The 18,050-nt window shown below is 43.9% G+C and overlaps 3 protein-coding genes across 10 annotated transcripts in view; all 3 read left to right on the top strand.

Annotated features, from left to right (window-relative positions):
- The window catches only part of LOC129835090 (mitogen-activated protein kinase kinase kinase kinase 2-like), a 16,927-nt gene extending 9,928 nt beyond the window's left edge, over positions 1–6,999 (top strand). For 2 of the 5 annotated variants that reach the window (XM_055900469.1, XM_055900472.1), the window contains exons 14-32: positions 682–740; positions 924–976; positions 1,316–1,354; positions 1,753–1,786; positions 1,934–2,090; positions 2,373–2,548; positions 3,091–3,132; positions 3,374–3,458; positions 3,551–3,630; positions 3,721–3,781; positions 4,044–4,164; positions 4,282–4,343; positions 4,444–4,547; positions 4,676–4,859; positions 4,963–5,043; positions 5,145–5,231; positions 5,394–5,464; positions 5,593–5,648; positions 5,766–6,999. In XM_055900469.1, coding sequence (XP_055756444.1) covers positions 682–740; positions 924–976; positions 1,316–1,354; positions 1,753–1,786; positions 1,934–2,090; positions 2,373–2,548; positions 3,091–3,132; positions 3,374–3,458; positions 3,551–3,630; positions 3,721–3,781; positions 4,044–4,164; positions 4,282–4,343; positions 4,444–4,547; positions 4,676–4,859; positions 4,963–5,043; positions 5,145–5,231; positions 5,394–5,464; positions 5,593–5,648; positions 5,766–5,853 — 1,640 coding nt within the window. In that variant the 3' untranslated portion in view covers positions 5,854–6,999. The remainder of the gene's footprint in view (positions 1–681; positions 741–923; positions 977–1,315; positions 1,355–1,752; positions 1,787–1,933; positions 2,091–2,372; positions 2,549–3,090; positions 3,133–3,373; positions 3,459–3,550; positions 3,631–3,720; positions 3,782–4,043; positions 4,165–4,281; positions 4,344–4,443; positions 4,548–4,675; positions 4,860–4,962; positions 5,044–5,144; positions 5,232–5,393; positions 5,465–5,592; positions 5,649–5,765) is intronic. The other 3 variants (XM_055900470.1, XM_055900473.1, XM_055900471.1) reach the window with 2 other exon arrangements.
- A 369-nt stretch (positions 7,000–7,368) lies between these two features.
- Positions 7,369–11,291, top strand: LOC129835095 (RNA-binding protein 4.1-like). Its single transcript, XM_055900483.1, has 4 exons — positions 7,369–7,457; positions 8,229–8,664; positions 8,972–9,799; positions 10,035–11,291. Exons 2-3 carry the CDS (start codon positions 8,253–8,255, stop codon positions 9,781–9,783), a joined length of 1,224 nt encoding a protein of 407 aa, XP_055756458.1. The 5' UTR covers positions 7,369–7,457; positions 8,229–8,252; the 3' UTR covers positions 9,784–9,799; positions 10,035–11,291.
- A 90-nt stretch (positions 11,292–11,381) lies between these two features.
- On the top strand, positions 11,382–16,435 carry LOC129835094 (RNA-binding protein 4.1-like). 4 transcript variants are annotated; one of them, XM_055900481.1, is made up of 4 exons: positions 11,382–11,555; positions 12,179–12,606; positions 13,047–13,938; positions 15,656–16,435. In XM_055900481.1, exons 1-3 carry the CDS (start codon positions 11,476–11,478, stop codon positions 13,916–13,918), a joined length of 1,380 nt encoding a protein of 459 aa, XP_055756456.1. In that variant the 5' UTR covers positions 11,382–11,475; the 3' UTR covers positions 13,919–13,938; positions 15,656–16,435. The 4 variants fall into 4 exon arrangements, 3 of the variants coding, with proteins under 3 accessions (XP_055756456.1, XP_055756455.1, XP_055756457.1); XR_008756378.1 differs by lacking the exon at positions 15,656–16,435 and having other exon boundaries at positions 12,179–12,718; positions 13,047–13,132; XM_055900480.1 differs by having other exon boundaries at positions 13,047–16,435.
- Positions 16,436–18,050: the final 1,615 nt, after the last annotated feature.

An 18,050-nucleotide genomic window follows, 5' to 3' on the forward strand; every position in this document is an offset into this window, starting at 1 on the left:
TCCGCACACGCACATGCCATGTCTCCTTTCTGCCATGAGTCTGACGTGCCTGGCGTCCCACGTGTGAGGAGGAGGTGGGGGAGGCGAGGAGGTGGGGGAGGCGAGGAGGGGTGACTGAGGAACTATTGTTATGTCTCCTATCAGTGAGATTACAGCATACACAGGGTGCGGTGATGGTGGACAATGTGGCCGCTCAACAGCAGCCTGGGACAAACAGTGTATATTTAGACAAGCATGTCAACATGAAAACAAATAGATGGTGGGAGTGGAGAGGGGTGTTGTGACTCGTCTCTTATGCAAATACAATAGGTTCTCGGGCATGTTCGTGGAAAGGGATGTGGTGAGTCATTGTGAATGGGCATCACAATAGGTTTTCTGGGGTGAGCAGGACGGTGAGTTGCCTGAAGCCAATGGTAGTACTGTAACACATGATTGAGGTTGTGATGTGTGACATAGCCTGTGAGAGTGTGCCCCTGAGCAAGAAAGTAGTTTACCAATCGATTGGAATATATAGCAAGTGATAATAGAAACGCTTTTTGTGTTTTAATATTAATATTTAATATTGATAGTTAAATGAATCCCATAAAACATGTTTTGTATCAGCAGTTAGTAATTATAAGTACATACTTTGTATTTAAGTGTAACTTTTCCTCATGGTTAACTAAGCTGTGCTTGCCTTAGTTGACCAAATGAAGTTTGGGCCACCGTTGAGGAAAGTCACAGAGCCTTATCCTGATATGGTGAGTGACATTTATTTCCTGTGTTTGACATGTAGGGGGTTAGAGGTCAATTCAACATAGAATGGCCAGTTGGGGAAGTGCGATTACAAGATGTTTGAGCTCTTGTATGGCATATTTTTAAGATGTTATTAATAGGGATACTATGAATGTGTATGTTGTTGATGTTTTTTTGTCATATTTCAGCAAAGCTCGTATGAAGACGATTGGGACCTCTCAGAAGATGAAACTGAATCACCGTAAGATGCTCCTCTTCCTCACCAATTTTCTCAAATCTAGTAGCATTACGTCAAAGACATAGTATTTCAGAGCATTATCTCAAATCTACTATCAGTGTTTGTGTGGCCACGGATGTGACGTCCCCACTAGAGAGGGAAAAACATTGAAAAAACTCCCGATCCATAGATGCATTATTAATAGACTCATATTTGCAGGAAAAGGAAAAGTTTGCTTCCTCATTGAGAGAGAACACGGGCTGCAACGCTCCTATTGTCACAGAACAGGCGGTGCTCTGTCACATCATGTACACAGAACAAGTGGCTCCATAGAGACATTAACATATTGTCTTCCTATTTCAGGAGCCTGTTAGAATGTGTGGAAGAGGCTTTGCAGCTGAGGTAGGCCAGCAGACCCCCCCCCATTGTAAAAACACTATTCAACACTATTCTACCCTGTGCCAACTCTTATCAAGGAAGCAATGAAAGTTTGTTCATTTACATTGAAATGAATACCTTTTCATGGTAACTTGACATTATCTGGTAAAGAAGTATAGAATATTTGACCACTGATTATTATTGTTGGGTATGCATATTAATTTTTACATTTATTTTATTTTTTACAATTCATTGAACCTGCCCTGCTCCAAATCTTGTCCTATTAAGATCCAACATAATTGAGCCCATGTCAGTTTATTGACTGTGACAGCAAGTATCCCACATGGAAAGGAAATCTGATTTACCTTTGATTTACCACAGAGTGCTTCAGTAACAATATTACCATTGACTATTTCATCCAGGAGCTTAACCATCAAAAGAGTGCCATCTACTGACGTAAGTGCCAATAACACAACCCCAAGAAAACAAAGAGTACCTTCTGAAATAGTGTAATGCAATACGTGAACACAATCCTTTTGACCTTTCAGCTATTTCCTATTGCATTATATGATGGTGTTTTGTCTATTGTCTTTGGTTGTGTAGGGGGGTAAAGGTGGGAGGAAGAGTGGGTTATTCAGCCCTTCCACAGCCTCCCTGCCTGCCATCGGCTCCTTCTGTCCCACCCTGGAGGACAAGGACCTCGCCCTCCGCCCCAGCTCCACCCTGGGGCCCGACTCCACACCCAGCAACTCCATGTCAGGTACTGAACCTCCACACACAGAGTAAATGTTTCCAGGTTATATGTCAATCTGTCATGACAACTGATTTGGTTCTGGGTCCCGAGATTATATGTTGATGTGAATATTTGACTAGTGATCAGTGTATTCTAATGCAATCGTAATATGTTCAATTATACAGTATGTCTTCTGTGTGTTTTAAATCCGAATCATTGTAGCTTTTCTCATTCATGCTAAGATTGACAACATGTCTCAACATGAAAAATGGGTTCTCCCATCTCTCCTCCTCTCGTGTGGTTCTCTAGTCTTGGCCAGGTGTTCTGCTACCCAGGACATCAGCAGACAGTGGTGCAGTGACCCCAGTGTTGCTGAGGGGAGCGCCGTGCAGGCGGAGAAGAAGACCGGGGGAGTGGCCTCTCCGAGCAGGGAAACCTCTCTCTCTCCAGAGTGGAGCACACTGAGGAGAAAGACAGAGGACTCTGTGAGTTTACAACACAGGGAAATGTTGGCCCACTACATATGAGTACATTAGTTTCATATCCATACTGTATGTGCAGATGCCGATAGTTGACTTCAGGATATAGTATGGATTCGAGGCTGTCAGTATATAGCATGGTTGGAGTTAAATCCAATGTAAATTCTGACAGTTGGGATGAAGTGAAATTTCAACGCAATAGTTGAAAAGTGCCATTCATCCAACCCTGGGACATAGTGACAAAAAGTGTGTGGTTTGTTAACCAAAAAGTGTGTGGTTTGTTAACCAGCAAGTGTGTGGATTGTTAACCAAAAAGTGTGCGGTTTGTTTAACCTAATAACCTGTTTCAAAACATCCAGTTTGATCTCTTTTAATAAACAATAATTTTGTAACATGAATATAGGAAGAGAGAATTCAGAATAGTCAACAAACAAACAGCCAGATCCCATGACATTGCTGTTTTGTTCCATTCATTTAAACAACATTATCATTTGAACTACACAGTTACCCCTCTTTTTGTTGTTGTGTGTAACCTTTTTAACTTCTAGAGAGCTGATTGTCATGGACTCCCTCCTACCCCTCAAGTCCATGTAAGTGCAGAGGTCTAGTCTAACAGCATGTGCCCTACAGTACAGGGACATGACCAATGACACTGCTGCACCAATAACTAACAACACATGCTTACATACAGACCTAGCTATTGGCTGTCGGTCTAACGAACGCTTGATGGAATGCTCACTGCAACATTGCTTATGTGTAGATGGATAGTGGACACATTTCAATATTCTAACCATGCCTAATTTACATACAGTATATTGTTTTGTTTAATAGATGGGTGCCTGTTTCTCCAAAGTCTTCAATGGTTGTCCTCTGAAGATCCACTGTGCTGTGACCTGGATCCTCCCTAAAACCAGAGGTAGGGTTACAGAAAGGGTTGAAGAGGTTAATATAAGGTTCTAACATACGACCTAGAATATGAACCAAGACATGATCTTATCTCTTCCTCAGATCAGTACCTTATTCTGGGTGCAGAGGAGGGTGTATATACTCTCAACCTCAACGAGCTCCACGAGGACACTCTGGAGAAGGTAGTGGTACAGACATTTATGAATATGGTAAAGGGGGAATTAATGTTGAATTCCTGACCATACCACTACTACCTTTCTCTACCCCCACAGTTGCTCCCACAGAGATGTGCCTGGCTGTATGTCATGAACAACGTTTTGATGTCCGTATCAGGTAGGACAATCGATCCCCATTTTTCGTTCACCCCATCACACACCTATCCGATTGGTCATAGGATCCTACACCATCAATTACACTGCTCCAAACCAGATCTGGGTTCAAATAGTATTTGAGTGTTTGCTTGAGCCTACTTTGACTGCCAGGTGGGTGGGGTTTGCACTCCATTGGTTCCATTGTACCAGGCAAGCTCGAAAAAGGAGTGCTAAATTGGAACACTGGTTCTTACCATTCCTTCCCTCTCCACCCCCATCTTCAGGGAAGTCTTCCCAGCTGTACTCCCACAGTCTGATGTCTCTGTTTGAACAGAGAGGTCACAAGCAGCAGAAACAGAGTCTGTCCCTCAGTACCAACCGCCTCACTGAGAGGATCAACCCCAGGTAGAGTGAGTGTGTGTGAGTGTGTGTGTGAGTGTGGATTAATGTTATCAGGTTAAGTTTGCCTTCAAATTATGTGCATCTCCTAATTTCATTTTTTTTTTATTGTTTGTCTATCAGCAGGAAATATGCTGTAACTGTGAAGATACCAGACACTAAAAGCTGTCGAAGATGCAGTGTGGGTAAGTGTAATTTGACATTGTAATATGTTCAAGAAAGTTTATGAAATTGACCCAAAATGTATTCAGTTGCTCTTTCTCCCTCCCTCTCTCTCTGCCACAGCAAGGAACCCATACACAGACAGCACGTTCCTGTGTGGGGCTGTACCGTCAGGTCTAGTTCTACTCTTGTGGTATGACCCCATGCAGAAATTTATGCAGCTCAAGGTGTGTATTGACATAACTCAATATTGTGGTATTAAAATGATTACTTACAATTTATTTAGATGAACCATGTCTGTTAGACTTGTAAAATGTATCCTCCTATGTTCTCTTCTTCCTTCTCCTTCTCTCAGCATATAGACATACGTCTACCAGATCCGCTCCCTATCTTTGAGCTACTGGTGTTAGTGACAGATGAGTTTCCACAGTTGTGTGTTGGTGTGAGAGACTGCACTGCAGAGAAAGGGAAACCGCCAAACAACCAGCAACTGAAGTTTGATATCGTAGAGTTGAACGGCACACCAAACTCTTCACCAGGTAGCACAACTATGTTAGATGTCAGGATTTCAACCATATAACATTGTGTAGAAGAATTGTAGAATTATCTCTATTTCTCTCTTTCTGTCTTGTGCGTGTGCAGAGAGTATGCCTGTCGGAGCCGGACCTGGAGCCGTGCAGGCGACACAGCTGGACAGAGACACGGTTCTCATTGCACTGGAGAGTGAGTCTATTGGAGGTCCATTGGAATACATTATATCCCTGGAGTATCAATCATTATCACTACCTACCCTTTAATGACCAACACCAATGGTATTTTTACAGAGACTGTGAAGATTGTCACCCTACAAGGGCTTCCTTCCAAGGAGCTGGCTTTTGAACTGGTCTTTGACTTCCCCATTGAAACACTAAGTAAAAACGTCATTCAATCCCAATTATCATTCTTTACTGCATAGAATGTTCTCAATTCATCACCAAATCATAGCTTCAGGGGTGAGGTACTGTAGCTACAGCTACACACTACGTACTGTATGTGTGGGTGATTTCTTTGTGACATTACTGTTGTGTGGCTAGTTTGTTTACAGGACAGTGTTCTGGCTTTCTGGAAGCATGGTCTTAAAGGGAGGAGTCTTCACACAAATGAGGTGATTTATAATGCCTTCTCTCCACCATGCGCTTGTGCGCTTATTCAAACCAAAAATGCTTGATCTGCATTGTATTATTAAGTATTTTATCTCTCTGAAACAGTGAAATAGATTTACATTCATCTTAGGTCACGCAGGAGATTACAGACGAAAGCAGAGTATTCCGGGTCTTGGGGACGAACAGGTATGCTCCAAACTCTAGCTGGCCTGTTACCTTGAAAACTACATTATGTGTGATCCCATAAGGGGTCAAAGGTTATTTTGAGAAAACCAATCACGCTGTCTTTTGTCATTTCCATAGGGATATTGTCCTTCAGAGTACCCCCACAGAGGACCCATCAGCAATGAGCAACCTCTATATCCTGACTGGCCATGAAAGCAGCTACTAAGAAAAGACAGAGAAAAAGGACTGAGGAAGGAAGGAAAGAAGAGAAAGCTATATTAAAGGAAGAAGTGAAGAAGAGTGTGTCCCAGAGATGGGCAGCTTTTATTGTGTGAAGAAAGGAGGCACTACAGGCCACTGGCTCTTCCCTGGCACCTAATAAACTCGAACCAGCCCCCTGGCACCTAATAAACTGGAACGAGCCCCCTCAGTGTAGACTTGTCTCAAACTGATGTAACCCCCTGTACCTGCATACTGGGAACTGACAGACCATATGAGACTCTCACACAATTAGCCACAGGGAGAAAACTGAGCTGTCATGTGTTCAAGGAAGAACTTGTTGAAAAAGACTTGTCAGAGAGAGCCCCCCCCCACCCCCAATTTAGACCCCTAACCCCTTGAATGCGCACACACTACTTTTAACCTGGTTCCAAATTCATTGTGTTTTCTTACTGGTGTGCCATTGGAAATACACTAACTGATGACTGAAGTCTGCACTGTCTCCTGATACAACATTGTGAAGTGGAAACCAACTACATCGGTGAACGGAATACACTGCTAGACCACCATGCTCTGTTCACTACCTGTAGTGGCATAGGTGGCACCACTCCCAGATGTCAACATAAACAGTTTTCACCTCATATGCTTGAAAATATGTCACCTAAAATCAGATTGCTAATACATTTTAAAAGTGCTTTGAAAGACTTTTCTGAGATCAGATAAAGACTTTTACAGGATTTAAAGTGTTTTTAATGGAGATCACTGTTGAGCATGCTTTTTAGGACAGGATTGGGCTTAATCTGCATCTGGGGAAACCAGCCCGAATGAAGTTGAATTGTATGATGAATTCCAATATTGTTCTGTTGTGTTTAGTCTCAAACCAGACATGGTGTGTTTGCCACAAAGTAAGACTATGTTGCGTTTAATGATACTGGTTTGCTTTTGTTTGGTTGTGGATGGGAGGGACTGGGCCCAATGTAACACTCGTCATCCCTGAAAGACACTTGAAGGAGAATGCATGTTGCTATTTAATTGTTTCTTTTAAGAAAAAAATGTGAGAATATGGATTTGAGAGTTTTTATGTATACTTTGTTGAACTTACGCCAAAACATTGAATTCCCAATGATAAAATAAAACTTTTGTTTTTTTTAAACGTGAGTCGACTGATGCAAAGATAAAAGATGAATGTGTTTTTCTAAAGACAGACAACATTACCTATGAAGTTAGTCTAGTTTAGCAAGCCTCAAGAATGTGTGTGACAAGTGTCAAAATAGATTGGCATGCTAATTAGTATTAGTATAAATTTCATTATAGGGCTCTTTGTACAATTAGTTGATAAAAATGTAATCCTTTTTATCCACTTGTAATAAGAAAATGAAACAAGATCAGAATCGTTACGATATTTACAACAGTATTATGAAATGGGTAAGCTTACGTAAAAACATGACATTATGCTTAACTTTATAATTGATGTAGTATCTCGACTGAACAGACGGGGGCTCTATTGCTTATTTTTTGATCCCCTTGATTGCGTCACACACTTCCTAAAAATAATCACGGCGCCATTTCAGAATTCATTCATTGGCATTTGCAGTTTGAGTCGTTATTCAGGTAAGGGACATGGTGGAAATTGACATCTCAATCAGTGTTGATTTGTATTCAACAAGTTTTTAGAGAGAGGACTAAGACAACCTGTACGATTTTATCACGATGTGTTTTGTTTGACCAGAATTAGTAATAGCTAGCACCATGCCGTGCGAACGTTTCTTTTCAACAACAAATAATATATATATAATGTTAAACTAGTAAACGCAAACGAAGACCAAACTAGTTGGCTAGGTTATCAACCTCATTTGAATTTCAGTTGGAGGTTTTAGTGTCAGCCAGGTTGTTAACAGAACAGGTAGCTAGCTAAACTAGCTAAGTTAATTCCGACAGAACAAGCAACTAGCTGACGTTAACTGGCTAAAGTGAGGGAATTTCTACTTTTTATAACTACGGTAAGACTTACGAAGTTAGCTGCAAGATAAAAAAAAAAGTATTTTATAAATATATATATATATTTATCTTAATAGCCAAGAAATTAAATGGAAAGTTCTCAATACTAACGTTAACTTTTCTATTTGGCCTGGTCAGCTAGTTAGTTTGAGAATTAGCTAGCGGTAGGTTAACTAGATAACATTAGCTAGCTTAAGTAGCTAGCTACTGTACGTCAGCTTGCAAACGTATTCTCTTTTGACATTTTATTAAAGTAGGCCTATAATCATAACATTAGTTTTAAAGTTGTCTTTCATAGCTCATTTTGGACGTGGTATTTTTCTTCATGCTTCACATATTTGAAATGGACTTGGTAAACAAACAACTGCTTGTCTCCACTGCCAGGAATAACACGACACAGATTTGAAGATGGTGAAAATATTCATAGGCAATCTTGACTCCGACACCACCGTGGACGAGCTACGCACTCTCTTCTCCCAGTATGGCAAGATCTCAGAGTGCGACATTGTCAAGAACTTTGGCTTTGTGCACATGAACGACAAAGCCGAAGCGGAGGAGGCAATCAAGAACCTTCACCACCATGAGCTCAACGGGGAGCAAATGAACGTGGAGATGAGCCGCGGCAGACCAAAGTCCACCACCAAGCTGCATGTCAGCAACATCCCAGAGGGTTGCACCAACGAGGAGCTGAAGACCAAGTTTGAGGAGTATGGCCCTGTGGTGGAGGCTGACATAGTGAAAGACTATGCATTTGTCCACATGGAGTCTGTGGATGATGCCATGGAGGCCATCAGTGGGCTGGACAACACAGCCTTCCAAGGTGAATCCGCAGATAGTCTGAGCTTTCTGTAGTTACAGAATACACTTCCCTTTAGATGGCATAAAGATCGTAAAGTGATGCCGAAAAGCATTTTGTTTTAATTCTCTGAGTTTAATGGATACGTAATGGCACTGTAAAGTCGTGAGTCTTTCGTGATTATTTTATCCGGTTTCAACGTAACAGTGCAGGTGAACTAATTGATGCTAATATATAAGTATTTGCAATGAGGAAATAACAGCCGTTAAGAAGCAGTGGTGTGCGTGTCAGAACCCAACCGTCTCATGCGTCTCTTCTCTCTCCTCAAAAGGCAAGCTGATGAGCGTGCATCTGTCCACCAGTCGTCTGCGCACGATCCCGGGAATGGGAGCTCAAACCGGCTGCTATGTCTGCGGGAAACAGGGTCACTGGTCGAAAGATTGCCCGAACGGCGGTCAGAACGGCGGTAGCTATGGTGACCGTGGTGAACGCCCCAGGGGTGGCCTAATGATGGGCCACGGCAGGGGTTTTCCACGGGGTCCCCCAGGTTTCAGCAGGAGTTCCGAAAGATACCCGAGTGGCTACGGGATGCCCCCAAGAGCTGCGGAATCCTATTACATGGGCAGGCTAGGGTATAGCAGAGCGTCCAGTTATCTGGGGGGGCCGCCTCTTCCCCCTTTGAGCCGTAGGCCTAGCTATGGCTCTGCTCGGGAGTACAGCGCCGATGCCAGGGATCGGTACAGCGGCAGGCTACCGAGCTCTTATCCCGTCAGGATATCGGCCTATGAGCGAGACCGTTACAGCAGCCATGTTGACTATTATGAGAAGTACAGGGCACGGCCATACGGCTCGAGCTATTTTGAAGAGCGCCGCCTGGGCTATATCCCCCCTCCCCCCTCTTCCTCCCTCTCAAGGCTCTCCTCTAGTGTCGACCCGTACGAGCGTCGCCCGCTACCACCATCCTCGGCGGCCGCCTCGTACTACTTGCGAGACCGCAGCCCGATCAGACGAGTGCCTGTCACCTCTGACAGCTATGGTTATGAGCGTTCACGGCTGTCCCCGGTGTCGTCCTCCAGAAGCTCCTCGTACGCCGTCCCACAGGCCAGGGACCCTTACACCGATCGGACACGCTATGCTTACTGAGCTACATGCTGCCAAGGTGAGCCAACCAAACAGGAGTACTGGCCCATTGCTCTGTGACATCTGGAATGGTGCGTGCCATTGAATGTAAAACGGGTACATGATGATGATGACACAGTGGGGGCTGGGAACTGTAGACTCGTGTTCATCCTAATATTTCTTCAATGAAGAACAGAAACTATGTCCCCCCCACAGTGCTTTTAAACCGTAAAACACAATCCAATTCTCAAAGCGAATGCTCTGCTCTTTTCTAGGTGTGTATGACTCGCCAGACTTTTCCTTTGCTACCATTCCACCTCCGAGCTGCATGGTTCCATCGAGCTGTGCCACGTGCCGCAAACAAACCTTTCGTGGCTCGGAATGTGATGGCACAAGAATGACGCAGGTGGAAATCGGCATGTGCATCTTCCCGGCACCTGTGTGCCAGCCGTCGGCAGATGAATCTTCATCTCAACTGACTAATCAATCCATATTCAAGTCAACATACTTCCTTTATTTACAGTTGTCACTTACAAGGACACTTAGCTATCTGGAACCACAGGTCTGGCACTGTGTGTGTGATGTTAATACTAGCTTAACTATACCGGCTTTCCACTCGCTTTGTTTGTCTTTTTATTTATTTTTATGCATCTTTTTATTTTTAAGATTCTCCTCAAAGCAAATTGGCCACTGAATTTGGCATATTGAGGTGACCATAGTTTAGAGACATTTGTCTTACTTGAGGAATATTTTTCATTCATTTTATCGTTTTCAGCTATTAATTACAAATTATAATCTCATTCATGCCATGTATAGCGCAGTAATTCAACCACATTTTTGTTTTGAATTTTCCCCAGTAATACACCATTTTAAGAATAGACCGGTATGAATATTTGTCAAATTCATGCACTGGCTTTGAGAACGTTCATGTACATCTGTTTTCTTAAGAGGACATTCCACTTAGTGTTGAGGAAATCCTCGTCATACTGCTTTTGCTTAGAGTTGCTATCGGCTGTAACGTTGACATCCGTATCCCAAAACAAACTTTCCAATTTGTCAGTTGATTTGGTTCATCAATAATATCTGCATAGGTCTCCTAACTAAAAAGAAGCATTCAGTTTGTACTAATTTGAACAGTGTGCATAGCACATAGATTCATGCACCGCCAAATGTACTCTTCTTGCGTAATTCGGGAAGGCCCAATCTGATATACACCAATTCAAGAGGATATAGCAATATATTAAATAATGTTTTCTAACAATCTTAAGTTTAAATAAATCAAATTCACCTGTGTTCATTTAATATTCATTGCTACTCAACATAAACATGTTCAATACAGCAAATAACATGAGCATAACTCGGGGCTATGACATAATCATTAAGGTAAGGGGCTCTTGTCTTAATAATCACTTTCTATGGGTGCCTTTTTATAGCTAAGCTATTTTGGGAATTGTAGTTTGTATTTTTCCTAAATCCAAGCGTGTACGTTTTTCTCATTTTATTTTTTAATAAACCAAGTATTTTGGTGCGAATTTTCTTTGTGTATGCTCTCTTCAGCCTTTATCCACATCTACACTAAGTTGAAATGAATACTGTTCTGATAATACCTACTAAAACTAAATCAAGTACAGTCGGAAAGAAATGCACTTATGCTTCTTTCGTCCAATCAACCGGTCTGATTTCGACGCCCTCCAATCTGGTTTTGCCTTTTGAGGGATGGGCAGAGATTGTGCTGTGGCTAGCAGGCGCAGCGCCATTTCATCTCCTCGGAAACCAGTGGCATCCGACAGTGAAAGGTACGAAAGTAGAAAATGTGATCTATTGCATAATTATTTTAAATGTGAATTGTGACGTTGCATATTGCCTTAACAGCAAATAACTGACTTACAGCTTTGAAGGATATGACCATGCAACGCGTTTCGGATCTATTGTTAGCATAGCATCCTCGTTATGCTTGCATATTCGGACACTTGCTAGAGTTGCCACAAAAGGCAATTCGGTGTCGCTGGCTCTCTTGCACGTTACAAATGACTACACGTGCAAATATATGCTTTAACTATACTGGTCGCTGAAATGGCGATGTATTTGAAACGTTCGCTTACGTGCCTGAATCATTGGGCTGAATTAATAACCACTGGACAGCTTGTTTAGTTCCAAACCTGCTAGCTACTTCTGACAGTGGTGGCAGAGAGTAACCAACGTTATAATTAGTAAATTGGTCCTGTTAATGATCCAATGCAGCCACTTGCACTGCACAATGGATTATCGATAGAGCGAATTTATCAAATAATGTGATATTCTAATAGTTTGGTTAATCAATATGCTCTTAGGTTCATAAGACTTCCTGAGCCAAGTTATTTAAAATGTTTCAATTTGTTTCATCTGTTTAATTTCCTCTTCCACTGTTTATATACTGAAGCAGGAGCATCATCACCATGGTGAAAATCTTCATTGGGAATTTGTCTCCAGACACCACGGCAGAGGAGCTGCGCTCCCTCTTCTCCCAGTATGGCAAGATCTCAGAGTGCGACATCATCAAGAACTTTGGCTTTGTGCACATCGACGACAAAGCCAAGGCGGAAGATGCCATCAAGAATCTCCACCACTACGAGCTCAACGGGCAGGCCATGAATGTGGAGATGAGCCGCGGCAGACCCAAAGCCTCCACCAAGCTGCACGTGGGTAATATCAACAGCAGCTGTACCAACCAAGAACTACGGGCCAAGTTTGAGGAGTATGGCCCAGTGGTGGAGTGTGACATAGTCAAGGACTACGCCTTTGTCCACTTAGAGCGTGTGGAGGATGCCATGGAGGCTGTCAGTGGGCTGGACAACACAGCCTTCCAAGGTGAACTCACACAGGCAGGGCTTGGTTGGTCAGTGCCCGGTGTGGTGTAGGTCCACCCTGATAATTAGAATGAGTTCTAATCACTAAGACAAGGTCTTAACAAAACTGATAGGTAAGTCATGGATAAAGGTAAGTGGTGAAAGTAAGGGGCAGTCAAACGCTATCTCCAAATGCACATGTTGTACTCATTTTTGTATCTTCAAAATTCAACCCAGAATATGGACCTGTCAGTTGTGGATATATTTCCGTATACCTGGGTCAGTGTTGCTTGGCTGGAACAATCGTCAGTGTTTACGTTCAGAGGTGTTTTAAAATGTAGGCTATTAGGGTAGTGTTTTAGTACGTGCCCGCCTTCTTTCTGATTCCGTAGATCATATGCATAGATATAGATGGAACAGTTTATTGTGTCGTCGTAAACTCTTGCGTCTTTTTTTTTTAAGGCAAACTGCTGAGCGTGAAGCTTTCGACTAGCCGCCTGCGTACTACGCCTGGCATGGGAGAGAGGACTGGTTGTTATCGGTGCGGGCAGGAAGGCCATTGGTCCAAAGAATGTCCGCTCGACACGTTGGGCAACTACAGAGAGGGTGCCGAGCCAAGCTCTGACGGATTCGATGGCGGTGCCCCCAGGTTCGGCGGGGGCAGTCGCAGCGGCCGCGTTTATCAACGGGGCTTCAGTGGCGGCGATCCAGGTTACAGTGGCAGCTACGCTTCCGTGCACGACTTTGGCAGCAGAGGGTCTGCTTACGGCAGCGGCAGTATACCCGGGTATGGCAGGGGCGCGGGCTACGAGAGCGCAATGAGTTACAGTGTCCCGCAGGGTTATGGAATGAGCGCTGCCGAACAATGCTTGGCCCGGACATACGCCAGCGAGGCAGTGTACGGCGGCACCAGCTCGAGCTATGGTGCGATCCCAGCCAACCCAGTGCGCCGGTCATCTTACGAGGACCGGGATCCTTATGGTGTTGTGGACTTCTACGAAAAGTACCGGGCTCGTTCGTATGGAGCCAGTTATTTCGAAGAGCGCCGGTCTGTCCCTTTGCCAGCCCCACCTCCCCCCTCCTCGGCCATAATGAGGGAGCGCCTGCCGCCCTCTAGCCTCGACTTATACGAGCGCTGTCCCCTCCCTCCTCTACCAGCCTCCATCTCCTCATACTACTCCCGCGACCGGAGCCCGATCCGGCGAATCCCTGCTGATGCTGAGGGCTACGCGTACGAGCGCGCGCGCCTCTCCCCGGTGTCCTCCCTCCCCAGAAGCTTGGCTTATGACATCCCGCGGGACCCCTACACCGAGCGGGCGCGCTATGCTTACTAACCTTTTTCCCACTTGTCCAGGTGAGACTAGCTTTCACAGGTTAGCGTGATTTTAAGTTCCTTGGGAACTACACTCAACAAAAATATAAACGCAATATAATAAGTGTTGATCCCGTGTTTCATGAGCTGAAATAAAAGATCCCAGAAATGTTCAATACCCTGAAAAAGCTTTTCTCTCAAATTTTGAACACACGTTTGTTTACATTCCTGTTAGTGAGTATTTCTCCTTTGCCAAGATAATTGATCTACCAGAATGGTGTGGCATATCATGAAGCTGATTAAACGGCATGATCATAACACAGGTGCAGCTTGTGCTGGGGACAATAAAAGGCCACTCTAAGATGTTCAGTTTTGTTACAAAACACAATGTCACAGATGTCTCAAGTTGAGGGAGCGTGCAATTGGCATGCTGACTGCAGGAATGTCCACTAGAGAATTGAATGTAATTTCTCTACCGTAAGCCGCCTCCAATGTCACTTTAGAGAATTTGGCAGTATGTCCAAACAGTCTCACAACCGCAGCCACGTGTAGCCAGCCCAGGACCTCCACATCCGGCTTCTTCACCTGCAGGATCGTCAGACCAGCCACCCGGACAGCTGATGAAACTGTGGGTTTGCACGACCGAATAATTTCTGCCCAAGCTGTCAGAAACCGTCTCAGGGAAGCTCATCTGCGTGCTCGTCTTCCTCACCAGGGTTTTGACCTGACTGCAGTTTGGAGTCGTAACTGACTTCAGTGGGCAAATTATCGCCTTCGATGGCCACTGGCACGCTGGCAAAGTGTACTCTTTACGAATGAATCTGTTTCAACTACCGGGCAGATGGCGTTTATGGCATCGTGTGGGCAAGCGGTTTGCTGATGTCAAAGTTGTGAAGAGTGGCCCATGGTGGCAGTGGGGTTATGCTATAGGCAGGCAGATGCTACTGACAATGAACACAATTGCATTTTATTGATGGTCATTTGAATACACAGAGATACTATGACGAGATCCTGAGGCCCATTGTCATGCCATTCATCCGTCGCCATCAACTCATGTTTCAGCATGAAAAGGCACGGCCCCATGACACAAGTATCTGTACACAATTCCTGGAAGTTATAAATGTACCAGTTCTTCCATGGCCTGCGTACTCACCAGACATGCACCCATTGAGCGTGTTTGGCATGCTCTGGATAGACGTGTACGACAGCGTGTTCCAGGTCCGGCCAATGTACAGCAACTTCAAACAGCCATTGAAGAGGAGTGGGACAATATTCCACGGGCTGTAATCAACAGCCTGATCAACTCTCTATGTGAAGGAGATGTGTTGTGCTGCATGAGGCAAATGGTGGTCACACCAGATACTGACTGGTTTTCTGACCGAAGCCCCTACCTTTTCTTTAAGTTGTGTGACCAACAGATGCATATCTGTATTCCCAGTCATGTGCAATCTGTAGATTAGGGCCTCATGAATTTATTTCAGTTGACTGATTTCCTTATATGAACTGTAACTCAGTAACATCTTTGAAATTGTTATATGTTGCGTTTTATATTTTTGTTCGGTGTAGTATTAATGTAAACACTGGGTGTTTGTTAGTTTCTTTAGGTCATGCCTTAGATCAGTCAGGTTTTCTGTCTTGTCATAGGTTGACAATGCCGACGCTATCAAGCTTGTTGATCGAATAGGAGAGAATGCATGCCGTAGAACTTGAATGCATCTTGTGGATGACCGTGTTACTATTTGGTATGCTCTCTTTTCAGGTATCGCAACAGTGTCGTGCTCGGTTGGCCATCTTAGTTCCGTCTCGCTATGCGTTTCGACTTGGTCGTGGGATGGATGGGGAATGTGCAGACATTTAGCTTCACTGTTCGATATCTGTCTTGTGTGTTAACTGATAGCTTAGTAACGTTTGTATTTCCCCGCTGAAAACAGAATGTAAATATAGATTTCAGGTATTATTAGATTTGAGGTATTTTACAAAAAGCAACCAAGTGCATGTTGTTTATTTTTTAAATGTGAATCCTTCAGTTGGAGGTGATGTAGCAGTAGTTGAATCGGTCATTGCACTTAACTCTAATTAGCCGTTTTATGCATTAGTGCGATGAATGCAATCATTTGCTAATCACATTCGCCTTCCTTTTAAAATACATATAAAACCATTAAAACAATAGATACAGATGTTGTGAATGAATGTGTAAATAATTTTATTTTATTTTACTCCACACCTAAGGCAGGGGAGGCATATTATGCATTTCGGCTGATTTTTCAATACCTTTTGAAAGTGAAATTGCACTCACAAGGGAACACCTGCTGCTTCAAATCTAATTTCCCGCTTAACATATGACTGTATTACTCAAATGTGTTTGAATGAAATATTACACTTTGTGTACATTCTGAACAGTTTAGAACATTTCTAAACAATAGGCACATTCCATCTTGAAAAAAAAAAGTGTTTTAGGAGTGCATTTGGCACTTTGCCCTGAATGATATGAGAAATATTTGTCCATTTGTTTCTCAATAAAATCACTCAGTACACCTTTTCAATTTGTCATTTGATTCATGATTTCGTGCCATGTTTTGTTCACTTTTACTCCCCCGGAAACTCTTCTTTTGGAATGTAGTTTTCAAGCTCAAATGTTTCCCCTCAGTATCTCAGCAGTAGCATGAATACATTTTAGTGTGTATTTCTCCTCTTAGACTCTTAACATTATAGTGGTAATATTGTATGGCCATGATCTATACTGTAGGTTAATTAACACCTGGTAGGTTGTTAATCCAGGACAAATGTTAAAACATACCATTTGGTTAGGTCTACACATTGGTTTGATGATTGACCAAAAAGTTATTCAGAATTATTTTTCCTTTTTTACTTGTCATGGTCAAATAACTCAAGCATAGATTGGTAGCTTTTCCTAATTTGGCACACAGAAACTAGAGGCAGTGAGTAACTTGGTAAAAGAACAATAGCACCGATTGGCCTATAGGTGGCACTGTTATATGCAGTTTCACTTAAACCATCATATCCGTTGACCTAGAGACTAAACTTTGTTGGTATGGGGGGGGGGGGGGGGGGGGCTATAGGTGGATGGGCTCATTGGAACGGCTGGAATGGAATTAATGAAACCGAGTCAAACGTGGTTTCCATATGTTTGATACCGTTCCATTTAATCGATTCCAGCCATTACCATTTACAGTCTTGCCTTAGATTTTCATATTTACATTACATTTAAGTCATTTAGCAGACGCTCTTATCCAGAGCGACTTACAAATTGGTGTATTCACCTTATGACATCCAGTGGAACAGCCACTTTACAATTGTGCATCTAAATCTTTTAAGGGGGGGGGGGTCAGAAGGATTGCTTTATCCTATCCTAGGTATTCCTTGAAGAGGTGGGGTTTCAGGTGTCTCCGGAAGGTGGTGATTGACTCCGCTGTCCTGGCGTCGTGAGGGAGTTTGTTCCACCATTGGGGTGCCAGAGCAGCGAACAGTTTTGACTGGGCTGAGCGGGAACTGTACTTCCTCAGTGGTAGGGAGGCGAGCAGGCCAGAGGTGGATGAACGCAGTGCCCTTGTTTGGGTGTAGGGCCTGATCAGAGCCTGAAGGTACTGAGGTGCCGTTCCCCTCACAGCTCCGTAGGCAAGCACCATGGTCTTGTAGCGGATGCGAGCTTCAACTGGAAGCCAGTGGAGAGAGCGGAGGAGCGGGGTGACGTGAGAGAACTTGGGAAGGTTGAACACCAGACGGGCTGCGGCGTTCTGGATGAGTTGTAGGGGTTTGATGGCACAGGCAGGGAGCCCAGCCAACAGCGAGTTGCAGTAATCCAGACGGGAGATGACAAGTGCCTGGATTAGGACCTGCGCCGCTTCCTGTGTGAGGCAGGGTCGTACTCTGCGGATGTTGTAGAGCATGAACCTACAGGAACGGGCCACCGCCTTGATGTTAGTTGAGAACGACAGGGTGTTGTCCAGGATCACGCCAAGGTTCTTAGCGCTCTGGGAGGAGGACACAATGGAGTTGTCAACCGTGATGGAGAGATCATGGAACGGGCAGTCCTTCCCCGGGAGGAAGAGCAGCTCCGTCTTGCCGAAGTTCAGCTTGAGGTGGTGATCCGTCATCCACACTGATATGTCTGCCAGACATGCAGAGATGCGATT

The sequence above is a fragment of the Salvelinus fontinalis genome, chromosome 36 (assembly GCF_029448725.1).
Source record: "Salvelinus fontinalis isolate EN_2023a chromosome 36, ASM2944872v1, whole genome shotgun sequence".
NCBI classification, from domain to species: domain Eukaryota; kingdom Metazoa; phylum Chordata; class Actinopteri; order Salmoniformes; family Salmonidae; genus Salvelinus; species Salvelinus fontinalis.